The following is a 17,483-nucleotide window of genomic DNA, read 5'->3' as shown; positions in this document are numbered from 1 at the left end:
CTCCTCTCGCCCTGTCCCAGCCAAAACAGTTTCAGGTTCCCCACCCCGTTCCCACCCTGGAATTCCAGGATGAATCCCGGGGCATTTCCAGTCCCCAGCGCTGCTTTAAGGAACATCCCCACAAGTGAAGTTTCCTCACGTGTTCTGCCTTTCCTCCCTCACCATAATTCCCAAATTTCCCTGGAATTGGCTCTTCCAGAGCCGCCCTCTCCCCAGGCTGTGCAGGGAGAGCTCGGGCACTGCCAGCTCCTCACCCTTCCTTGATCCTTCTCTCCCAATCTTCCTTTTCCAGCAGGATTTCCCTTTTTTCCTTATTCAGATTATTTTTATTATTACACTTATTTCAGATTATTTTTCTTAGTTCTAACTTGAGCCTAACAAAAATAATCTTCCCTCTTCCCATTAAAAATCTTTTTCTATTTCAGTTCTCCTTCAAAGCCCACAGATCTTTCAAGTTTAATTTACAGCCACAAGTCCAGACCAATTTTTGATGCAAAAATCAAAATTTTGTTTTTAATTCCCTGTCTGGCCTGAAAGGAGTTTAAAACAAAGAGGTATTAAGAAAATGGATTGTAAGACAATAATAATAAAATTAAAATACCTGGGAAAAGCACTGAAGGAAACCAGATTATCCCAATCCTGTCCCTGATACCATTCCCAGGTCAGCTTTAATTCCCAAATGAATTTGGAGAACTCTTGGAAAATCTCTTTCCTCCAGAGGTTTTGTGTTTTCCATGTTTTTCGGATTTCCAGGATAATTATTGATGTTGGATGTCCCCACTGGTCTTTGCTCTGTTAAATCAGAAAATGGGGTTAAAACCAACCCAAAAAGGGGGAGGGGAAGGGGAAGGAAACAAAGGAAAAAGAAGCAAAAACCAAAATTTAAAAAAAAATTAAAAAGGTGGAAAAAAGGAGATAAAAAATGTTTTAAAAAAAAACATTGAAAAATCCCCCCAAAAATAAAAACTATAAAAAGTCAAAAAAATCGCAAAAATTATAAAAACTTTTAAAATTGTCCCCCCAAAAATTAAATTATAAGACTCCCAAATTATTACACAGTCCATTACATATATATATAAAAACTTAAAAAAGACAAAGATCCCAACTCCCCTCACAAAATTCAAAAATAAAAATCCCCAGCACTAAAACTGGGACAAATTACCACAAATTAACTTTGTGAGGTGACCTTGAAACTCTTAAATGGTTTCCCTTTTAAATATTCTCAAACAATTATGAATTATTTTAATTTATAATTAAGAAAAAGATTTAATTCATAATTAAGAAAAATATAATTTTTCTGTTTTCCCACTCCCCCAAGCTTGCAGCTGCTTTTTCTGTCTCTCCTGGATGCCAACAGCAGAATAAATGAGATTTCCTTTTATTTTCATTAAAACATTACAAAAACGACATTTAAAATTATTTTAGCAATGATTCCAGCAATCAGAGTTTTAAAAATGCAAATAAAATTGAGTTTTCTTCAAGCATTTTAAACCTCTCTGAGCACAGAGTGTCTCTAACTGGATAAATTACCCTCAAAAAGGGAGAGTAAATAGTCCCCAAAATATTGCTGGGATACAGGAAAAAAGATGAAATTTAAATTATCCTGAAGTCAGGGCAGAATTTAATTTAAATTAAGATTTTACCAAGCAATATTTGTCACCAGAAACGTTCTCCACCAGAAAATAATTCAATATTTTTTATTAAAAGTGCCATTTCTGGAGAAGATTTAAAGCAGTTACACAGCAATAAGAAAACATCCAAACACTGAATAATGAAGAATTTACCAAGTTTTAAAAATAAACTTTCTTTAGGCTGTCCAGTGCAACGTAAATAAAAATCATATCACACACACATATATATATCATAAAAAATACATTTAACTGCACAAATGGATGGATTTGCATTGTTTCTGAATTATACTCAGGTTCAAAAATGTATGGATTTACAGAAAAGTCATTCCCAAAGTTTTGGGGTGAATTTAGGCAATGAAAAGTTGAATATATTTGAATTACAACGTCTGTGAAGCCAAACTGAGATAGACAAGTGCCCACTTGGAATTTTTAGGATAATGAGGCTGCTTGACCATAGCTATGATTTCAAAGTCGTGATACCCCAATATCACAAAATTTTTTATTTTTATGATATTCTGAGGTGAGATTCAATTGCAAGGAAATAATCCCTTTGGCTTGGGAGATCAGGAGTTCTGCTCTAGGTGCTCCAACAGGATTTTTAGGAATTCTACATTTCCCACAGCTTTAGAATGGGAGGATGAGACATTTCACAGAAAGAAAAGATTTGATTTTGTATTATTGCCAAGGAGAATGAGAGCTCTGATCAAGCAGAGAAAACCCAACCTCACATTTGTTCTCTGTGCAAACCAGAGGTGTTCTCTGTGAAATCAGGACAAGCTCAAACACACCCTGGAAAGACAAGAACCTCTGTGTTGTTTATGCACAGAAAAGGCAGAAATCCGATTTCCACCTTTCCACATCCTCCATCCAAATGGATCCATCCTTTTGATCGCGATTGTCACAGTTCTGTCCAAAAAAAAAACCCAAGAAAATGTGGCTTTTCCTCAGAAAACAGGGAATTAAACTTGAGTCCAGCCCTCTGCCCCACCTCCGGGGGGGTTCTGTGGGGTTTATTTTCAACACTGCGGGGAAGGATTCCCGCTAAAACATCCGAGGAGTTCCCGACGCGCCTCTCCTGAAATTCGCCGTAACTGAGGGACGTCAGTGACTTCTCCCTGGAGATCCTGGAGGTTCCTGGCCCGGGGTGTGTCCCAGCAGCTCTGCCGGAGGGTGCTGTGTCAGGACAGCGCCGTTGTCACCGCTGTCACCGCTGTCACCAGCAGCGCCAGGCTGGGCGCGCCGCGGCCGCCCCCGGCCGTCCTGCGGGCCTGCAGCACAGCAAACACGGCGTTGGTGGCGTTGGTGGGGATCTCCACGTTGCAGATCATGCCCTCACAGCAGGAAACACACTCCTGGAGGGGAAAGGGGCGTTAATCCAGAGGGATTCGTTCGGGGGGATTTGTGGGATCGGGAAAAGCTGAGGACTTTCACGGGGTTGCAATGAGCTTGCATGGATGGAGGTTTGAAATGACGCCTTGGGCAGGCTGAGATGGAACAGAGACTGGACAGAGCCAGAGAATAAAGCAGAGATTTACTGAAAAGCCTCTAGGATCCACCTCGGGCAGGACAAGAGCCTGGACAGGGCTAAACCCAAGGTGGATCCAAAACGGGCACAAAATGGACCCAAAATGGTCACAAAATGGCAGACTGGTCACAAGGTCTCACATTTTTATAAGTCTTGGTCCATTTGCACATTGGGGTTTAATTGTCCAATTACAGCTCCAGGCTGGGAGGTCCCATCCTTCTTGTTTCTCCCTCCAGCCACTCCTGTTTGTACTTTTGGGCTGAAAGTTGTGCTTGGTCTCCATCTGGGAGAGGATTTGTTTTGTCCAGCCTAGTTTGGGTTTTTTCCCACGGAACAAAAACTCAGCTCGGCCTCACTTAAGCCCATGGCAAACAGAGTCTTGCACAACCTCCCTGAGAGCTCAAACCCCGAGCTCCGTGCCCTGGGTGCACCCCAAAACCCCAGGAGGGAGCTGCTGTTATCCCCTCCAGCCAGCAGCAGCAGGGGAGGAGGAGGGAGGGCTTGGTGCTGCTCCTCTTGCAGAAATCCCAGCACAGAGCGGCTCCTGGCACATCCTCCTGGAAAAACCAGTCCGGGAATGGGCAGCTCCAGGGGCTGCCTGTGCACCAGGAGCAGGGCAGGAGCAGGGCAGGAGTAGGGCAGGAGCAGGGCAGGAGCAGGGCAGGAGCAGGGCAGGAGCAGGGCAGGAGTAGGACAAGAGCAGCAGGAGTAGGGCAGGAACAGGACAGGGGTAGGAGGAGCAGGGAAGGAGCAAGGCAGGAATAGGGCAGGAGCAGGGCAGGAGCAGGGCAGGAGAAGGGCAGGGGCAGGGCAGGAATAGGACAGGAGTAGCAGGAGTAAGACAGGAACAGGGCAGGAGTAAGACAGGAGCAGGGAAGAAAAGGGAAGAGTAGGACAGGAGTAGGGCAGGAGCAGGGCAGGATTAGAGCAGGAGTAGGACAGGAGTAGGGCAGGAATAGGGCAGGAATAGGGCAGGAATAGGGCAGGAGCAGCAGGAACAGGGCAGGAATAGAGCAGGAATAGAGCAGAAGTAACAGGAGCAGCAGGAGCAGGACATGAGTAGGACATGAGTACGACAAGAGTAGCACGAGTAGGGCAGGAATAGAGCAGGAGTAGAACAGGAGAAGGACAGGAGTAGGACAGAAGTAGCAGGAGCAGGGCAGGAGTAGCAGGAGTAAGACAGGAGCAGGGCAGGAGTAAGACAGGAGCAGGGCAGGACTAGGGAAGAGTAGGACAGGAGTAGGGCAGGAATAGGGCAGGAGCAGCAGGAACAGGGCAGGAATAGAGCAGGAGTAGGGCAGGAGTAACAGGAGCAGCAGGAGCAGGACATGAGTTGGACATGAGTACGACAAGAGTAGCAGGAGTAGGACAAGAATAGAGCAGGAGTAGGACAGGAGAAGGACAGGAGTAGGACAGAAGTAGCAGGAGCAGGGCAGGAGTAGCGGGAGTAAGACAGGAGCAGGGCAGGAGTAAGACGGGAGCAGGGCAGGACTAGGGAAGAGTAGGACAGGAGCAGGGCAGGAATAGGGCAGGAGTAGGGCAGGAGTAACAGGAGCAGCAGGAGCAGGACATGAGTTGGACATGAGTAGCACGAGTAGGGCAGGAATAGAGCAGGAGTAGGACAGGAGAAGGACAGGAGTAGCAGGAGCAGGGCAGGAGTAGCAGGAGTAAGACAGGAGCAGGGCAGGAGCAAGACAGGAGCAGGGCAGGAATAGGGCAGGTATAGGGCAGGAGCAGCAGGAACAGGGCAGGAATAGAGGAGGAGCAGGTGAGGAGTAACAGGAGCAGCAGGAGCAGGACATGAGTTGGACATGAGTACGACAAGAGTAGCAGGAGTAGGACAAGAATAGAGCAGGAGTAGGACAGGAGAAGGACAGGAGCAGGGCAGGAGTAAGACGGGAGCAGGGCAGGAGTAAGACGGGAGCACGGCAGGAGTAAGACGGGAGCAGGGAAGAATAGGGAAGAGTAGGACAGGAGCAGGGCAGGATTAGAGCAGGAGTAGGACAGGAGTAGGGCAGGAGTAACAGGAGTAGCAGGAGCAGGACAGAAGTAGGACAGGAGAAGGACAGGAGAAGGACAGGAGTAGAGCAGGAGTAGGACAGGAGTAGAGCAGGAGTAGGGCAGGCGCAGGGCAGGAGCAGGACAGGAGCAGGGCAGGCGCAGCGCTGACCGTGTGGCCGCTGTCCCCGCGGCGGTGGCACCCCACCAGGTGACACTCCTCGCCGGTGGCACATTTCTTGGTGACCGAGGTGCTCTGGCCGTGGGCTGTGAAGAGGTGAGCTGTCAGGCAGTACCGGGTGCCTGCAGAAGGAAAATCGGGAGCTTTGTTCCCACAAACTCAGCCCTTGGAACAGGGTTTGCAAACTGCACGCAATTAAGGAAAATATTCCCAGAAAACGGCTGTGCACAACTGTTTGCAACTTGATCAAAAGAGCATTTAGCAAGAAATTCATTTGTGTGGAGTCTCAGCTGACCCTCCAAACCTCCAGAAAGGCTGCTTTCATTTAAATTACTAATTAGCACCAGCATCCACCCTTCTATTTCCAGCTCTCTCCTCTTTTTGGCAGCACGTTCCTGCGCGGTTTCAGATTTGTTTCCTCATTCCTCTGCTCTGCTTCTTCCCCTTTCCCACCCTTCCCGTGAATGGCACAGGGAAGAGAAAGGAGGAAACATTTCCATTCTTTTCTGTGTTTTGTCCTCCTCAGCACAGCTGTGATCCCCAGTCAGTCAGGTCCTGCCGCTCACAAAGAACCACGGAATTTTGGGATGGAATCCAAAGGGAAGGGAGGAAATTATTCAGGTTTTTAAAACAACACCTTTAAAATTAACTCCTGGGAAGCACATCATTAAATATGTACACAGAGAAACATACAGAGGTAATTCATATTGATGTACGATTCAGAAATCTATTTGTATATTAATATTTATCTGTTATACATTATATAAGATGGAGAGAGATGGAGATAAATATTTTTTCCCTGTTGCTTTGCACCCTGAAGGGAATAAAGCTACAGAGGAAATTCTCCAAGGTTTTTAAACAATATTGTTAAAATTAACTCCAGGGAAGCACACAATCAGATATATACACAGAGAAACATATAGAGATAATTCATATGGATGTATGATTCAGAAATCTGTTTATATATTAATATTTTATTGTTATATACTATATAAAATGGAGAGAGATGGAGATAAATAGTTTCCCCCTGTTGCTTTGCATTCTGAAGGGAATAAAGCTACAGAGGAAATTCTCCAAGTTTTTTAAACATTTTTAACTCCTGGGAGTTAAAGATATGTATCATTAGATACATACACAGAAAAACATATAGAGTTAATTAATATTGATGCATTATTCAGAAATCTGTCTGTATATTAATATGTTATTGTTATATAAAACCGAGAGAGATGGAAATAAATAGTTTTTCACTGTTGCTTTACACCCTGAAGGGAATAAAGCTACAGAGGAAATTCGCCAAGATTTTTAAACAATATTGTTAAAATTAACTCCTGGAAAGCACATCATTAGATATATACACAGAAAAACACACAGAGTTAATTAATATTGATGCATTATTCAGAAATCTGTCTGTATATTAATATTTTATTGTTATGTACTATATAAAATAGAGAGAGATGGAGATAAATCGTTTTCCCCTGTTGCTCTACACTCAGGAATGGCCACAATTGTCACGTCAGCAGCAATGATCTGACTCAGCAGCACCAATCCCAAAACTGTGCTGGCACATTAATCCCATGAATCAACCAGACTTCTGCAGGGGGTGAGTCAGGGAGAGGGAAGTTAAAAATCACAGAGCACCTCCCCAGCCCAGCCTTACTCACTCTCAGGACACCACCTATCCTCAGCCCATCTGTTGCAGTTGTAGTTGTCCACTGCGTTGTCACAGGTGAAGCACTTGAAACTGTTTGGGAATGGAGTGGCTTGGAAAGTATTAAAAAAGTATTAAAAATGCAGTCGGTTGGAAAGCATGGAGAAAAAAATTCAAATATTGTAAACTATGCTTGTACACGCACGTATTTACAGAAATCAATTATATATATTTGCATCTTTTCACTGTCAGACAAATAAAACAAGTTTTGCAGAAAGCTTTTTTTCCCTCCTAGGCTTGAACTTAAAATATATCCTCAGTTTTCATTCTCATAATCCAAAATTGAGGTAGTGGTGGGAAAAGCAGGAAAGAGGGAAGAGTTTATCTCCCTGCTCGTGCAGGTTTGCACAGCAAACACAAATCTACATTTTCCCTTTGATGGAAACACTGCATTTCCAAAGCAGCTCCCACTCGGGAGGAGAGGCTGGATCCTTCAAACAGAAGGATCTTTGAAAATCTTATTTCCATTATTTAAATGAATTATTTGAAGGTGCAGGGTTCGTTAGGGGCAGATAGTCTACCCAGCTATTATATCCTGGCTGGTTTAATGATGCAGATAATGCAAATGAAGGGATGGAACACTGGTGATGCCAGATAAGAGACCAAAAAAAAAAAAAAAAAAAAAAAAAAAAAAAAAAATTATGCCATTAGTGCCAACTGGCTTCACAGGTCCCACGAGGTTTTTAATTACCTTCAGACTGAATTAATTGCATAGAGCAACACCTATTCCTCCCCTTACAAAACCCCCAACAAGATAAAAGACCAAAACCACCTGTTCTGGATTATTTTACAAGGGAACCGCTGCATAATTTCCTCTGCAGGGAGACAGAAACAAATACGAGAAAAGCCCCTCAAATGTCAAAGTCCTCATGCACTCTTTAATTTGGCAATGCTGGTGATTTATTTTCCTTTAGCCAACCTGTCAAATATTAGGGATAACATGCTGTGGGTTGAGAAGCAGAATATTTATTGTGAAGTTTCAGTGGAGACCAACAGCTGAAACCCAAAGGACCGGAGGGATGGGGCAAATAATCAAAATTCTAAGCCAGGATTCCCTCTGGAAAAGGGCAGAATTCCATAAAAACGCTACTTACGGTCCAGTGGAAGCCTGACGTTGTGGAAGTTGATGTTCTCAGCTGAAACCCAATTTCCTGAAAGGATGAGGAACGGGAGAAGAAACAGCGCGTGCCGGATCCAGCCCATCCTGGGAGTCAGTGCACATGGAAACCCGGGCTGCTCAGGCCTGCAAGGGCAAGGAAAAACACATCACAACATCACATCCCGCATTTTCCAGCGGGAATCGGGACAATCGGAGCAGCAGGGTGATCGATGTCCTGGGAAAATCCTGCTGGAAGCGTGGCAATCCGCCGGGAATGCCGGCGAGCGGCACAAAGCTGAGCTGCTGGTGCCTTCTGCTGGCCAGAACCCCTCACACAGGGCTTGAACTTGCAAAAAAACCAACAAAAAAATTCAAGTTCACGTTATTTCTTTCACCTGTTTGTCCTCATGAGCAATAGGAATCTTAAAAATTCCTTGAAAGCATTCCTAAAAATTTACAGGGAGACTTAGAGGTCCTTTGGATCCAACTTGGAACAGTCTGGACTAAACAGCACTAAGGAAGCAAAACGCACAGAAATCTCACTTTTAACACCCACAGCCAATCCCTCACCTGAGATAAATAAATTGAACTTCAGACAAGCTACATCACCTGAATTTTAAGTGCACTTTGCACTGTCACAGCATTAGAAATTCCAAGTGTAAATTCAATTTATTTCTTTTTAAGCGCATCCCGAGGGAACGCTAAGGAGGATGCCTGGGGATGGCACAGATGTTTTGGAGAAGGGCAGGGTGGAAAGTTCAGAGGGGTGAGATGCAACCACCCAAAAATAAATTTATTTGGGGGCCTCTGGGTGCTCTGCCAGGGCTTTAGAGGGAAGAAATGAACATTTTGCTCAGGTTGGTATTTAGATTTCCACACCTCCAGACAAACACAGGGAATTGTGGCAAACTCCAGTGACCCCGGAGCCTGGTTATTAAAAATATTAAAAATCCCAACCTCGCTCCTCCCACGCTAATTCCCAGCAGGACAAACAAGCTGGAGTGGAGGCTCCTGCCAAACCAGAGCCAAAGGCATTCCCTCCAAATTTCCAGGCACACCCTGGCCAGGCTGAAAACGGTGCTCAGCAGAGAAATCCAGGAATTTTCCTCTTTCCCCTGGGTTTTTGGATTGGTTTGGGTTTTTCCTTCTCCAGCAGAGATGGTTTTTCCAAGCAAACAACAGAATTTCAGGAATTGTGAATTTTATTGTGAATTTAACCATGCTGCTTAAGATCTGCTTATTAAATCCTGGCTCTGTGGGAGTATTCCAGGAGATATTCCGAAGTCACAGCCTACCTCTGCTCCCTGTGTACTTCCAACTCTGTTTTCCATAGGATGGTCCCGATTCCTTCTGGCTGCAGCCAGGATCCAAAGAAGGATTAGGCAGAAGAATCTGTGGAGAACAAACAGCAACAGATCATCAAAACTGTGCTTTGAAGAAACAAATTAGCATTAAATGAAGATTAAAAAATTATGTTTTTACAAGGAAATACCCAAGAAGCACCTGAATCACACAGCATGGCTCTTGTTGAGTGCTGTGGCACTGCAGAAATTGAAATTCCCTCCTTTCCAGTGCCAGAAAAGACAAATAAAAGACAAAAAGTGAAGGGATGAGGCTCCGGCCATCCCTGAGGATGAGTTTCCTCCAGGAAAACCATTACTGAATGACTTGGGTGGGACCACACGAGTGAATATTCCCAATATTCCACACATATCTCAACTTTCCACACGAGTCCTGCCCAAAACCAGAAGCCCAAACCAGCAGCAGGAGAACCTGAGCAGGCAAAGACAAACCTGCAGCCTCCCAGTTAGAGAATGATGAACAAACAGCCCACCCCAATGTGTGGAGCTGATGCAGCTCCTGGAATTCCAAGGAGGCTGCAATTCCCACATTCCTGATCTGAATGACCCCGTCCTCGTGGCCCTGCAGCATCAGGGATCCAGCCTTCCAAGAGGGCTCCTTCATCCCCGCTGGCTGAGGGAGGTTGGTAACAAGATGAGAAGAGCCCTTTTTGTGCCTCAAGTCATGGCTCTCCTTCCTGGATCCCTTGCAAATAACTGTTTATCCTGGAATTCCAGGATGGCTTGGGTTGGAAGGGAATTTAAAGCTCATCCAGTTCCACCTCCCTTCCCCTTCCATGCCTTCAGCTTGCTCCAAGTCCTTCCAGCCTGGCCTGGGACACTTAAATCCATGGAATATCTCGGGCAACCCAGTTTTGATCAAGAACGTCACAAAATTCAAGCATTTTTAAATTACTTCCACTTTACTCTGCGGGAAGGGAGGGAATTGAATCCCTCCAGCATTCCCAAGGTTTCTCTCCTTGTCCTGTACTTGCTGCTGGCTAAAGGCAGCTCTGCCTTTATGGGCTGTAACTGGATCTGAAGCACCTGGACAGCAAATAAAAGGCACAATTCCATTTGTGCCAGCAGGCTTCAGATCCCCTCCCCCGAGTTCCCAAATGGAAAAATTTAGGGAATATAAATACAAACAGGGACTCCGTGGCCGGGGGGAAGGCTCAGTAAATCGACCTCCCAATCTGCTGCAGTCAAAGGTGTCCTTGTTTGCCAGGCAGGCCAATAAATAATGGATGTTGTTTGCCGTGGGCTTGGTTACACAGCTGCGCCACCAGCGCCTTCTCGGATCAAGAAAGAAAATATTGGCCCAAAAAACGCCTTTCATATCTCACCCGGCATCTCTGAAAAGCTTATTTTCTTCACCCTGCCTTATCTCTGCTGGGCTGGCAGATAATATTGTCTAGCAGGGTGAGCGAATGTTTCATCAGGCCCAATTAGGAGCTCTCATTAACGAAGGGGAAAACTGTCACAACATGGAAGATTAACTTATATAAACAAGAGCAAACGGGGAGCTCCAGCTTTCCTGGGGGAGGGAAGACAATCCAAAAAGGGAAGGGCCGAGTGCTATAAAAAACCTGTGACTAAAACCCACCTCAAGAAAACAACCAGCAGCACAACGGCTGAGCTAATGAAAATATTCCAGAGGGCTGGAACCTTGCAGGGCGTGATGGAAAAGCGGGAAGCAGCGTCCCTGGCTTCTGATTTTAATAAAATTCGAGTCTGTCGACAGCGTTGTTCCTGGCAGGCTCAGTGGAGGATTAGCAGATTGAACATCAGATAGGGAATGCAAATGAAAACTTCCTGCTGTCACTGAGAGAGCAATTTTCAGGTTGCTGTTAGATAATTGCAAACGCTCCTGTTAAGGTTGTTAAATGGCACTTTGGGACACGAGAGCTCCACAGACTGGGGCAGAAAGGGATTTTCTGTTCTTTGAAAAGCTCAAACTCAACACCTGACAGCACCACACGGCCCTGACACGAATCCCAGAGGCCACCAAGGGAATTCAGCTTGGCTGAAATGGGCAAGAATTCTCATGTTCTCCCCATTCTCATGCTCTTCTCTGGAGCCCATCTAATTCCCGCAAAACCCAGCCAGGGAAGAAGTGGACAGAACAAATTTTTAAAAAAACCTATAATTTTCTTTAGGAAAACAGCAGTTTAAAATAAAAAGATGGTGGGAAAGTAGATATTTTTACAAATTAACCCCCTTCCCCCCCCAAAAATTTATTTCAGATCTGCAAATTTTAAAACTCTTTGCTCTGGAAGTTTGATCTTGTCTTCCCCGCTGAGTTAAGTCTCTATTTTTTCCACTTTTTGCCTCACAGCATGTTATTATTAGCACAACACACCCCAGGAAAATGGATTTTGCACTACACTGACAGACACCTGCAAGGAGCAACAGCGACAGAACCCAACTGAACTCATCAGCCGGGTTTTGAAACACCCCACACTTCCTTTAGCTGCACCCACAGCCACATCTGGAATGAAATTGGGCCTTAATTACATGAAATTACCCAGTTCTTTATCTGAGATCTTGTAAAAGCAAAGCACAACATCATTTTAGCTCGGGGGATGATGTTGGCATGGCAGGGGAGGTGGAAAAGGCTGCGAGACTGAAGGTGTCTGACTCCACCAAACACACAACTGCCACTGCGAAAATAAAAGAAAATAATCAGAAAGAAAATAATCCCTGATGAACACGATAAACCCGGGAAGCAGCACTGGAGTGAAGGATTTGCCAGGAGAAAACACAGAATTAAAAGAGCATTATTCCTTTCACAGCTCAAACTGACGCTCAGGTTAAAATCCCGAATCCCCCATCATGGATGGATGGATTTTCCCCGTGTGGAAAATCATTCGTTTTGTCTAAAAACTCCACTAATGAGGTTAAATTTCTGACTCCCTTCTGCCAGTTTTCCATTTCCTCAAGGAACTGCACTTTGCCAAAGCTCTGGATGGCCAAAAGCTGAGTTTGGAACAGCTTTTACACATCACCTGTAGCTGGTTTAAATCTCTCCCTCACCTGTGCAAGACTGGAAATTGCAATTTAATATGGCTCTGGAGAAAAGAGATTACAGGAATAAGCAGCGTTTTTTTTTTCTTTCCTTCAGACTTGGTTTCACAGTATCAAATTTACAGAATGTTCAGGTTTAACAATATTACATGTACAGAATATTTAATCAAACACCTCCGTGGATCTGACCATCAGTAACCAGTGAATGAACACCCAACACAGGAGAGAAAATCCTGATTTTCAGCGATTTTCTTCTCCAGGTTTAGCTGCAGACTACATCAATAAAAGATCTCTTTAATCCTGCCACGTTACTCATATTCAGCACTACTCCAGGTATTCCTGCACACTCCAGACCTGTTTTCCAACAGGAAAAAGGTGGGACAAAACAACATTGCTCCCAAAAAATCAAGAGATTTCTGTATATTTCTATAAATTAATTATAATCAATGGAAAATGAAAGTTTTCAGGCAGTTAAATTCAACCTCAGGAATATCCCTGGGTTTTACTGCCTGATTTTCCAAGTGAAATCCTATTTTTAAGACAAGCTCTGCCCAGTGCACCCAGGCACAGATGCCATGGAATTCCATTGCTCATTCCACCAATAAACCAGGAGCCACCCCAGACAACACCAACAAGAACCTACACATTTCCACTAGTCCAAGAAACACCACCTTCCCTTCCAAATTCAATTTTAAGATCAAGACCCAGAGCGGGGAGATTTACTGGGAGACAGATCTACTTCAAATCCTGAAATTCAAATCCTAAATCCACCAAAATCTGCTGCAGCCTGAAACGGGATGGGAAACCTGCAGGTCCTGCATCACACAGAACATTCTTCACCTTCAACTGAAATTCAGATTTAAGGGACAAGAGCTGAGCTCCTGAAGCTGAAAAGCTCTTTTTGAACCCAATTCCGAGGTCACCCTTTCAATTCTTTCCTCGTGGTTGTTATCTTGGGAGATTTTTCCAGCTGTTTAGGAGGAAAAAAGGATGCAAAAAACAACAACAAAATCAGTTCTCTGTCCTTTCCAAGCTTTTTTCCCAGGTTATGAAGGGTTTGGGATCTTGTCTGTGCTGCTGCAAACCCGGACTTTGTGCTGAAAGGAGAGGGAGAAAAGGGAAATGACATTTGTCTGGTTTTATTTTGCTGTCAGGGTCCAAACAAAATGTCCTTCACCTTCCTGGAGCAGAACCCTTCACCAATCCAGCGTTTCCTCCAGGAATAACTCCCCAACCAACATTAAATTATCCTTGGAAGCTCCTTCCCCATGGATCCCCAACACAACACCAGAGTGATTCTTTCACCACCACCTTCCCAAAAATAAAGCAAAGCTCAAGAACCACAGAATATTCCAGCTGAAAAAGTCCTCTGATATCACTGACACACCCCAGGTCCACAAAAAATCCTTCGTTACCAGTTTAGGGCAGGAATTGCACTGGAATTCCAGCAAAAAACCCCACAGAGTCACTCCTGGTGGATCCTGGCAGGGTTTGAGGTGTGGAATTTCTCCCAGCGCTCCTTGTCTGATGTAATCTCTGCCTCATGTTCACACCAGCTCCGTGCTCCAAGGGAATCCTTCAAATCCCAACCAAAATCACCTCCTGGAATGCACCAGGAATGGCTGGGAGCGATCCCACACCTCATCCAGGGAGCTGCTGCTGAATAAATGAATTTAAAAATCAATTCTGACCAGTGGCGTCCAAATATTGAACCCACAGAGAGGGAATTTTTGTCCTGAAGCTCCTCAAGCTCTGGGAATTCCCATTTTTTGAGGAATAAATGTGTCTGAATTAAAAGTCCCTATTGAAAATGTGACTTTAAAGCAGGTAATACCAATTTTATATAAATTATAAATATAATATATACATTTAAATATATTTTCTATATTTTATATAATATATATTAGATATTTTATTATTATATTTTATATATTTAATTATTAGATTATTAGATATTATATTATCATTATATTTTATATATTGAATATATGTAATATATTTTAATATAGGTATTTAAAAGCAGGTCACTTTTTATATTTTATATAATATATATAATATATTATATTTTATATAATATATATTTTATCTACATATATTTAATATATTTAATATATTTAATATATTTAATATATTTAATATATTTTAATATGTGTATTTAAAAGCAAGTCACTTTTTATATTTTATATAATATATATATTATATTTTATATAATATATATTTTATCTACATATTTATATATATTTAATATATTTTAATATATGTATTTAAAGCAGGTCACCTTTCAGTGATGTTTTCATGACTGACATGAGGTTTCTGTTTGTTAAAAGAACTCACTGGCACCACAAATGTGATGGAGGCAGGGAATGAGTGAAATTCTGCTTGCTGCCAGGTCAGTACAGCATTTCCTGCAGGAATAACTCTGCAATTAAAATATCCTTGGAAACTCCTTCCCTGTGGATGCAGCACCCCTCCCACAGGGCATCCCCTCTCCCCCAGCGCTTCCTGCCCTTTGTTGGGAACCTCTGGAATTTCTGGCACCTCCTCTCTCCACCCTCCCCATGGTTTCACTGCCTTCTCCCTGCTCCTCTTCCTAAGCTCAGGAATTGAAAACTTTTCCATCAAGTTGCAGCTCTTCATCTTTAGGGTTTTTTTTTTGTTTTTATGAATCCTGAATCAAGGGGAAAGCAGCACAAAGGTGGAGAAATACACACAAAAATATTGATTTATTTTGGAGGTCTATACTCCGAACCAATCAGGCTTTCTGTCTAAACTGAAGGGAAAATTAGATTTTCATTATTACTAATAATATATTAAATTTCCTTTTGTTAACTCTATTAATTTTCATTAAATAGAACCCTTATCTCCAGGTCAGAAATACCCCTTTGCCGGGGGTTAAATGACTTCCAGAAATTGCCAGTTGGGAATAAACCCTACAGGATTCGGTCTCTCAAGCAGCCCAATAATTTCTCCAAAGATTTTCTGGGAATATGAAAAATCAAGAGCTTCAGAGGGCAACGTGGAGCTCATTCCTTTTCTTGTGATCCCTTAGGTGGGAAATGGATTATCCAGGAGTCGACACAAACACAAAACCAAATCTCTCCTTCCAGGATTTACAGCTGCACATGAAGAAAACAAGGCTAGAAAAAATCAAAATTCAAAACTTCCGAATTCAGACATTCCAAATTCAGGATCTTCAATCCCAAGGGTCAGCCTGGAGCAAAGTTTTGAGTGCGAGCTCACAAACACGGAAAGGTTCCCAAAAAACATCCTGGAATTATTCCTGTACTCAAAATTACAGGTGAGCACTGTGGGCTGACAGAGGAGGGAAAACAGGGAAGGGAAAGGCAGGATGGGCTGGATCCACGGGGCAATTAAATAAAAATATGGACACAAGGGTCAGGGCAAACGAGTTAGTGGGGAATATAAAAAATGAGCTGAATCAGCACCTTTTAGAGCTTTAAGGGGTTTTTTTCAGGGTTTTTTTTAAAGCCTGGAGGATTCTACAGAACAAAAGTACCCAGCCAGGGGAAAGCTCCCCCTTCCACAATGCCAGGAAAAGACAGAGGAAGCAATAAACTTTATTACAGAGGGGGAAAGGAGGTTCAAGAACCTTTTGAAATAAGAGAACTTTCTGCTGCTCTCACTTATCCACCATGAATGGACTTAGGGGTCTGAAAAGGGAAAAAAAAAACAACCAGAGGCAACATTCCTGACCAATTCAGGTGCTGTTTAATCACTTGAATTGTCACGATAAAAGGATGCTGCTCCAAAAAAACTCCTCAGTGTCTGTAGGAAATATCTTTAAATATTCTAAATATTGTAATATCTACTAAGAAATGGATGCAGCAGCTGAAGGGAACAGCTTGGAAAATTGTACATCTGGTCCCTCCCTCGGCCTCTGACAGAACAGAATTTCATCTTTTAAAATATAATTTAAGGTATGAATTCATCCTGTCCTGTCTCCCTCCCTCATCACCTCCCAAAATCCTCGGTTGCTTAAGGTCATTTAAGGTAAGAAATGAGGCACATCCCAAGGAGATAAAGGATGATGTTGTTAATGCAAAGAAAGATTGGAGGTTAAATACAACAAATCCAGAATTATTCAGGATAAATGTGTTAAATGCTGCATGTCAGATCCTCCCAGCCGCAGGGAGGGATCCAGCCTGATCTGCTGATCCAAAAAGGGGCAAGAAGAGGCCAAGAGCACGAGGCTAATTCCCAGTTTTTATCCATATGACTTGCACAGGTCTGAAAAACCCCTGGGATATTCCACAGCTTGGAATTCAGCAGGGCACCGCCCCATCCTCCAGTTCCACCCCAAAAATTGTGTGTGAGAGCCTGACCTTGAATCTGAATGATTTATTACAGTCTCCCAGAGTGGATTGCAGGTTGGAAATGCAAGAATTCCAAGGATGTCGTTAGGAAAACACAACAGGGGGAGTTTGGATCTCAACCCACGGGTGTGGGAGAGAACTGGGAATTTCCTGCTCTAGGCTTGTCCTATAAATCCTGGGATTTGGGTTGAGAGGGACCCTAAAGCTCATCCCATTCCACCCCTGCCCACCTTCCACCATCCCAGGCTGCTCCAAGCCCCATCCAACATGGCCTGGGATACCTCCAGGCAAATCCCAAATTTCTGCATGTTTTATGCAGAAGAAAAAATTCAATTTACAGAGTTCAACCATGAAAACACAGCAATTATTACCCCACCAACTCCACAGCCATCCTCCAGCTCTCCCTATAAAAACCTACAGCAGGTAGGTTAAGCTGTTATTAATGAATAACCTGTTATTAATGAGTAACACAATCTATAGGATGAAACCTACCTGGGGCCTGTTGCTCAGGGTTTAGAACAGCCCTGAAAGCAAAAATCCCATTAAAATATCCCTCAGCCTATTCCAAAGAATTCAAATCACAGGCTGCACCACCACAAACAAATAATTACGGCAGGAAGGATTTTTAGGTAAAAATAGG

The 17,483-nt window shown here is 43.5% G+C and overlaps 1 protein-coding gene across 2 annotated transcripts in view; it reads right to left on the bottom strand.

Moving 5' to 3' along the window:
* Positions 1–1,681: 1,681 nt before the first annotated feature.
* Positions 1,682–17,483, bottom strand: part of LYPD6B (LY6/PLAUR domain containing 6B) — a 39,389-nt gene continuing 23,587 nt past the window's right edge. For both annotated transcript variants that reach the window (XM_063401032.1, XM_063401031.1), the window contains exons 2-6: positions 9,438–9,534; positions 8,138–8,286; positions 6,997–7,095; positions 5,327–5,457; positions 1,682–2,983 (exon numbers count right to left, since the gene is read on the bottom strand). In XM_063401032.1, coding sequence (XP_063257102.1) covers positions 2,810–2,983; positions 5,327–5,457; positions 6,997–7,095; positions 8,138–8,246 — 513 coding nt within the window. In that variant the 5' untranslated portion in view covers positions 8,247–8,286; positions 9,438–9,534 and the 3' untranslated portion in view covers positions 1,682–2,809. The remainder of the gene's footprint in view (positions 2,984–5,326; positions 5,458–6,996; positions 7,096–8,137; positions 8,287–9,437; positions 9,535–17,483) is intronic.

The sequence above is a fragment of the Prinia subflava genome, chromosome 6, assembly GCF_021018805.1.
Source record: "Prinia subflava isolate CZ2003 ecotype Zambia chromosome 6, Cam_Psub_1.2, whole genome shotgun sequence".
In the NCBI taxonomy this organism is placed as follows: Eukaryota; Metazoa; Chordata; class Aves; order Passeriformes; family Cisticolidae; genus Prinia; species Prinia subflava.
Note: the sequence above shows the minus strand (reverse complement) of the source record. Positions and strands in the feature narration are given on the sequence as shown.